The following is an 8,342-nucleotide window of genomic DNA, read 5'->3' as shown; positions in this document are numbered from 1 at the left end:
ACATATTTACCTTGTTCAAAGCCACCAACTAGGTCACAAGGTTATCTGTCGCTATTTTTACAGCGTACAGCCTCCCTATGATAGGGAGGCCGTGGGAATGGGGTAATAACAAAGCGCGCCATCTGGTGAGGCCCTTCTATCGGTCAGCATGGCGGACAGCAGTTCAGAAGAGGGTGGGAGTCTTACAACTTGGGTTCCCTACCGAGAAAGAGATGAATGGAAAGACGTCACCCCGGTGCAGCAAGATGACGGACCTCATCCCGTTGTGCAGATAGCTTATTCAGACAGATGTATGTTTCTTAATTGAATATACACCAAGTGCATCACTGCACAATTACAGTCAATTGATCACATTGAATCCATTGATTGAATCAATGTCAGGGGCATATCGGCATGTTTTCATTTATTTACAAACTTGTGCGGATACTGTTTTAATCTGCTTCAATACTAGATGGGGTGATTATCATGCCAGGGTCGCCGCTGTCTCATTGTTATAACGTGTTCTGTAAGTTGGGCAGAAATAATAATAATATATTACAACAACAACAACATCGCTATGTTTTTATCCGTAAAAACATTTGAAGCCACAGGCTTCATTAACAAGTACGTGCACTTGCTGATGTCCGGCATATCCAAGCAAATAGTTTCCACTTCGCCTCATTATGTATACCAATAACATGAATTTTTTTAATATATTATAATTTTATCGCATAATCTGACTATTCTGGTTAGAACTTATCGCAGTAATATCGAAGTAAATCCAATGACATGCTGAAGTTCGAGTCAGAAGTGACTGCATTTAGAATGATTAAGAGTTTCCTAGTGTATGACATGTGATGTTTAACAGTTTGTAAGCACACAATGGCATGTACACATGTAAAAAAGTGAGAGTGTGAACTAAGACAAGGTGTTGAAGACTTGTTATTCAGAACATTGGTGAAAATGGATTCACATAAGCTGCGTAATGTAATCTCAGCAGAATTGTTTGGAAACTCTTCATCATTTTAAATGGATTGTATTGGTACTCCTGTGTGCTACAAATTTAAAAATGGCAGCTTTGGGAAAACAGTTTTAGTTTGTCACTTTTTCTATTTGTTGATTTGGCAACAGTGAAATGTGAGCTGTACTATGGAGTGAAATACTTTGTTTTATAATGTTCAAGCTGTTGATATAATTATTTAAAAGTTAGATGATCCGTTAATTGTTACACTCTTTCGTTTTATAATGTTTAAGCTGTTGATATAATTATTTGAGAGTTAGATGATCAGTTAATTGTTACCCTCTTTCGTTTTATAATGTTTAAGCTGTTGATATAATTATTTAAGAGTTAGATGATCAGTTTACTGTTACACTCTTTCATTTTATAATCTTCAAGCTGTTGATATAATTGTTTAAGAGTTAGATGATCAGTTTATTATTACACTCTTTCACTTTAGTCCGTGATGTCTACGACTATTTCCGAGCTGTTGTGAAGGCTGATGAACGCAGTGAGAGAGCATTGCAGCTGACCCAGGATGCAGCCGAATTGAACCCAGCCAATTACACTGTGTGGTGAGTGTATTGATACTTCACGTTAGACTGTTAGTGCAATAGGAATAGTTACCTGATGTCTTTCTTTATACATTGGAGTTGCAGGAATGGATAGCATGATTATTGTTGATAGAGACAGTAGGCTGGATATTATTCAGAATTGATGTCATCATAAAGCATAGAAATATTTGTTTATAATTATGTGTTTGAAAATATATGCCAGTTTGTGTAAACAGGCAGAGTAATACTCAGACATTCGGAGTCTAGAGTTTTGATATCTACACTTATGCATGCGGTGTGTCATTTTCAGGTCTTTTACAGATTTTACATGAGAATAAATACAGTGCAAGATAGAGTTCAAATCCCAAGTTCTACAGATTTTTTTTTGAAACAGGCAGCATTTATACGTTTTAAGTGGCCATCCATTGTATGCTCGTTTTTTAAGACATAAAAGATTGTTGTTCATTAATCTTTGTTGAATTATTGTGTATAAAATCTAATGATAAAACTGTTGCAGACTACAGAATGTTATCTTATTCTCAGGCTGTACAGGCGAGTTTTGCTGAAGGAACTCAAGAAGGATTTGAATGAGGAACTCTCCTACATATCTGAAATGATTGAAGACAACCCGAAAAATTATCAAGTCTGGTAAGTATCTAATTATGATATGTTGGGATTGTTAGCACTTAAAAAGGCCTATGTTTGTAAGGCTGAGGTAATCTTTGATATCTCACCGGGGACGTTTGTTTTGCAGGCACCATCGCAGAGTGATTGTGGACTGGCTTAAAGACCCCTCAAAAGAGCTTGGCTTCACAGCCTCCATGCTGAAGCTTGACTCTAAGAATTACCATGCTTGGCAACACAGGTATCATTTATGTTATGATTTTTTATCATGCATACTTTTCATTTAGTATGTATGATGGAAAGTTTAAACTTACACACATCCAAGCAACCAAGAGTCCAGCCGCTCTTGTTCCAATTTTGTTTGAAATAGGATTTATTAGGCATGCAACAAGGTGCAGTTTTTGGTATTGTAATATCCTCCTTCACATATATACAAACATGCGCTTAGATGAGCTCTTTATTGAAGGTATCTCTTGTGTTGAGTGAAAATTAAAGTAATACAAGCTAAAAATACACTGTAAATGAGGACTGAATGCACCAAACATTGAACAAAACATCTTCATACACCAATGAGTGCTCTAGTGGACTCAATTTCATCTGCCATCTTGTAACTAAGGACGCCCCTTTGTCGACCAATATTTGCTCACAAATTTCCACCCATCTCTCAAACTGGCGTGCCAAGTTTACTGTGGACACATGCCATTCAAGCATTTGTTGACTGTCGCCATCTTATATCTTACGACCTGTTTTACATTCGTTTGCATCATCGCTGAAGAATGACATCATTGGGGTGCCCAACAGCAATTTTCATTGAGCCATTCATGGGAGATTCATTTGAAGAGAGCTTCCTCACTTGGAATGACTGCAGATGTGTTGGTGACGTCACTCTTAAGTAAAACAAAATGTCCTAATGCCACTTGCTTCTTAGTAGCCCAGTAGTATGTGACTTAATTTAATGCATTGTCCAGTTATTTATTGTTGAATTAATAGTTTAAGTACACATTGTACTACTAGTATTATTAAACATACGCATTTTTGTCCTGGTTTTGTTTGTACAGACAGTGGGTGATCCGTGAGTTTAACCTGTGGGAGTCGGAGATTGAATATGTTGACAAGCTTCTGACTGAAGATTTAAGGAATAACTCTGCCTGGAATCAAAGATACTTTGTCATCAGCAACACCTCCAGATTCACTGACAAGGTCATCGACAGAGAAGTCCAGTAAGAACCGTGTGTTCTATAAAAATTACACTTGTTTCTAAACTGACATTACTTGTAATTTTTCTAATTTGTAGGAGAGATATTAGTAGTGCTGAGAGCAAAAAACTAAAAAATATATTTGTCTGTCCTCTTTTTCTGAATGGTAAGGATATGTATTAGTATATGGTAGACTACCAATTTTTTCAAACACAATATTTGTTTCCTGGACTCAAATCACATTGTAGTAAGTCATTTTAAGTTTGTAAATGTAATTAATCAATCTAGAGGTTATTAAATCATAGGCATTTGGGGAAGGGCATATATATTCTTCAGTCATCAGTGTACATTGGATTACCTCTTCATGGTACAGAGTGTACTTTTGATCAAACGTCACCTTGGAAAGCTCATCATTTCACCTGAAGTTTGGCCTGGGCACTTTCTGAAGCACATGAAGGCCTTAAAATGATATTTTTTGATACCAACACTTAATTTTTTCTGACAAGAAATTAATCAAATGTGAAAACATTCTGACTAAGCCTATATGGTGGATAAATGAGTCAGAATAAAAAAAAAAATGGTGTCACTTAAAAGGTGAAATACAGTAAATCTGATGTTTTGTGTTGTCCAGATACACACAGGAGAAGATTCGTAAAGCGCCTAACAATGAAAGTGCCTGGAACTACTTGAAAGGGTATGTTCAGAAAACCTTAAGACAGCCATTGCGTTTATGTGTTAAGCATTGTTTTCTTCCTAGTTTTTGGAGGGGAGCGCAGTGGTAGGAGGGATGAGATTGGTTGAGATGCTTGTATTTGAAATGTCATACAAATCGTTCAACCCCAGCTTATGTCCAGATTCCTGGTTTCCTCCATGTGTGAAACCAAGAAGATCAGAGAATGAATTAAGTTCTTGACCTTTTTTCAGTGGTCAGGAATGAAAACCTTGATGCAAGACCCAGCTTGAAAACTTTATTTTTGATTTTGATAAATACCACTGCACAACTGCTTAAGTTTAGACCAATCCCCATTGACTGGTGTGCTTGAATCCAGCTCAGTGCCTCAGTGGGAGAGCAGTTAGTGTGCTAGCACAAAAGAGTCACACAGGAGCCTCTTGCCAGTGCAGTGGTGGTGATTTCAAGTCCAGCACATGCTGGCCACTTCTCCAGCCGTACATGGGATGGTGTGGCCGAAACCTGCTGATGGTTGTGGCCGACGCTTATAAGAGAAGTATTTTTAGTATGACATAAAACCCCCATAAAATACATAAATGATAGTTATTTTTTAAATATATATATTTAAATAAAAAAATATGTTTTTGTATGTAAACCTTTTTGCTTTTATAAGTGTGTTGCTGGACAAGGAGTTGAGTACCTACCCTGGTTTGTTGGAGTTTTGTCAGAAGTTGTTTGATGAGCGATATCGGTCCCCTTACCTGATTGCCTGTATGGTAGACACATATGAGGAAATGCTGGAGCTGGGATGTAAACAGCCAGAGGAAACTCTCAGCAAAGCTATAGAGGTATGGTGCAAACAAGATCATGTTTATGTATGTAGTGCCTTTGATATACAGTGTGTAGTAATGATGAATTGAAGTCAGGTGTAATAGCAGAGTGGATTGTTTTCCATACAGGCATTACACCAATTTTCAATCTTAAACCTAGCCTTGTCTGAGAATACTAAATTATCAGTATCTTTTTTACTCAGTTTCATGGGGCTCCGCATAAGGGAATGAGCCAAGTACCGTTTGCAGCCAGATGTTATGTATATTTATATATCTAGTTAATTTTTGTTTTATTCTGTACACAAGAATATTTCACATACAAAGTGGCATCAAGTATTATGCCAGTAGTTGCAGGACACTGGGCAGAGCCTGGGGTAACCCTCCCCCATCCACAGTTTGCTCGTAGACCTTCTCACACATGACCAAATGTTAATGTAAAGGATGGGGTGTCATGTGTGATGTCTTGGCATGATATGTCAGTGAGGTAGCACTGTTTGAATGTCAGTATTGAGAATGGCAGGGTACAAGGAAAAGATGTATATTGATGTTGAGTGCAGAAGTATAGCACTCAGAGAATGTTGCAAGGAAGCTGTGACTGCTTCAGCATGTCCAATAGGGTCCAAAATTTTCATTCTTCAACTTCACTCTAAATATGATATAAAAAAATCATTAAACTTCATTTGAAATCAGCCTGAAATACCCTTTGAATGGTACATAATGATACTTTATTTAAAGGCAGTCTGTCAACTCAAAATTGTCATACTGCTTTTCAAAGTATGGTAAAATACATCTTGTTGCAGTTGTGCAAATCTTTGGCTGAGACATATGATACAATCCGCTGTGAGTACTGGAACTACGTGTCCGATCACTGACCCAGACCTATGGCACAGAGAAGGCAGCAACGTGATACCTCTGTGCTGGGACCATACAGAATTTCTCCACACCTTGTCCATCCTGGGGGCCGTTCACCACCGCTCTCATCTCTCGCCACCAGGATAACATGATTCTGAGTGACTGTGAACTGTACTGCCCTTTTGTGGGCTCATCACAAGTACTTTTGTGCGCATAAACTTTATAAATCTATTCAGGGGAGAATACTGTGTTAAGCTAAGTTTGCACAAGTAGGCCATGTACGCATGACAATTAGGGAAATGCCCATCAACATGACCTGCTTGTTCACACACAGCTTAACATGATATTCTCCCGGGAATAGATGAATATGGGCTACAGCATAATTCTACAGAGATGAAGTGAACTCATTTCTCTACACTGAAGCATAAACAAAGCAGATTGTGGTATTATTGTTGTACAATTGCTTTTGATGAAGTTTTGTGCTCTGTTGTGTTGAAGTAAATCTTAATGAAGTGCTGATAAGGGAAACCTTTCTCGAAGGGAGAGAAATCAAGAAAGCATGATTTTGCAAAGTTCTTTCCTTGGAATGGAGTTTACTACGTATTGTTTGATAATAAATCTGATTTCTCAGATTAAAAGAATAAAGTCCTAAACCAAAGATTTTGTGTTATTGTAATTAGCTTTAAAAGAATGATGGGTTTGTTTTCCAATTCTCATTGAGAAGCAAATGATGATCACATGAATACAAGATAGCACCATGTCAAACTTTGTACTATTTGAAAGAATGGTGCTCATTTTTTAGAATATGCTTTTGGATTAAGGATACATGTATATTATGTGTTCCACTGGAAGTGTCTTCAAGATCTCTACATATATCGGAATTTCGGAAATAATTATTGAATGAAGCTTCACTGCTTCAGGAGACAAGGGGAACTACTCTGGCTAAAGCAATACATCAGGGGGGATAAATCTGTCATGACCGACCTCATCATCTTTCAGATTGGAATGTTAAATCGCGACAAAGAGTATGTCATAATTCTATTATCTTACTGCTTCTACCTAAAGCGAAAATGAAGTGCCTTGTTCTGGTAATGTGCTATAGCACTGATGTTGATATCGGATCAGAAAATACGGTTAACGCACTGATTTGGTCACGAATCCCACCCACTGTATGCATATATGGGCATCGGCAGAGTTCAGTTACAAGTTCTGTTATCATCTGAATGCTGTTTTAAGAGCACAGATAAAACTACTCTTTTTAAACAAGTGTCATTTATCAGCCATAAGTGTCGTGTCAGTAGGTGCAGTTATGACAAACCCCTGATTTGATATCGGATAGACTGAGTGGGTGTGACCCAGCAGGTCAGGAGAAGTTAGTCATTGGCTTAAAGGTTGACTAACACCTATTGTTCTCACATTGTCACGGCCACTGGTGACATGTTGTACCATACAAAATGAAGCATGGCTAGCTGTAAAATATGACTGGATGAAACAATCTTCACATACAATGAATTTACTTACACCAGGGGATTCCCCAAGTTTTGCTGTGGCACCTAATGACCAATATGGTAGCTCAATGATAGGGCATCTGCCTTGAATGTGGGCTAAAACATAATTTTTCTGCAGCCAATAGACCCCAGCATTATTATAAATGAGGCCATTGGCTTGAATCCAGGTCTTGCTGCACATCCGTACCTTTACGGCAGCAGGTTTGTAAGGTACCTGGCAGTCTCTTACATCAGTTCCTCCACCGATACACCTGTTTGGCGTGAAAAACTCCTTAATGTTGTGATGAACACCTACAAAATAAATGGTTTAGTGTCCTGTCTGAGGTCCATGGTGTGATACTTCATAAGTATGAAGCACCATAAGTATGAGGTTGTGCGGCTGCAAGTAGGTTGAATTTATTTTAAAGACATTATTAATATCAACATGACCAAGAAAACCAACATCACTATGCCAAACGCTGCTGTTATGGAATATTCAGGTATCGGTACTGTCGACAATGACATCCTAATCTATTTCAGCTAATTTAAGTCACTATGCTCTGTGGTCACAATACTGGACATCACAAGGATCATTTCTGTAGTCCGCTTAAACAAAATGATAAGTCTGATCTCTGCTGGAACTTCACATAATAAACCCTACACTGAAGCTATCACAATCCAATCTATCACAATTTCATGTCCAGCCCCCACTGGATTACTTGCTACGTTAGGTTAGCAGGTTGGCTGTAGTTGGCTGTCGTTGATTTTCACCCTGCCAGGTGTTCTCTGACCCTGGTTCTATTAGTGAAATATATTCGGAAGGTTAATGTTAAAATACAAAATGGAGACGTGTACAAATAGAATGTAAGTTCTTCTTAGTAATAGGCTGTACATCAGAAGATCTGTCAGCAACCTGCCAATGGTCATATGTATCTCCCAGGTTCTGGTTTCCTTCCACCATGATGTTGGCTGCTGTCATGAAAGGGAAATATTTTTGAGTACCTATATAACCTTTGCAACTGTGTCTGTTCAGATTTTAATATCGTCTTTTGATGTTGAGGAAATAAACACATCGTGCAATAAATTCTATTGGCTAGAATTACTAAGAGGCGAATGCGTTCAACTTCTACAAAAACATGTATGTGTATATCTA

General features: G+C 38.0%; 1 protein-coding gene across 1 annotated transcript; it reads left to right on the top strand.

Annotated features, from left to right (window-relative positions):
* Positions 1-148: 148 nt before the first annotated feature.
* Positions 149-6,353, top strand: LOC135467634 (protein farnesyltransferase/geranylgeranyltransferase type-1 subunit alpha-like). Its single transcript, XM_064745421.1, has 8 exons — positions 149-290; positions 1,437-1,551; positions 2,074-2,178; positions 2,285-2,395; positions 3,213-3,374; positions 3,982-4,044; positions 4,694-4,868; positions 5,651-6,353. The coding sequence occupies exons 1-8, from the start codon at positions 149-151 to the stop codon at positions 5,720-5,722; spliced, it is 945 nt and encodes a 314-aa protein (XP_064601491.1). The 3' UTR covers positions 5,723-6,353.
* The last annotated feature ends 1,989 nt before the right edge of the window (positions 6,354-8,342 follow it).

Source organism: Liolophura sinensis, chromosome 6 (genome assembly GCF_032854445.1).
Source record: "Liolophura sinensis isolate JHLJ2023 chromosome 6, CUHK_Ljap_v2, whole genome shotgun sequence".
NCBI lineage: Eukaryota > Metazoa > Mollusca > Polyplacophora > Chitonida > Chitonidae > Liolophura > Liolophura sinensis.
The sequence above is the reverse complement of the archived record's forward strand: the minus strand, read 5'-3'. Positions and strand labels throughout refer to the sequence as shown.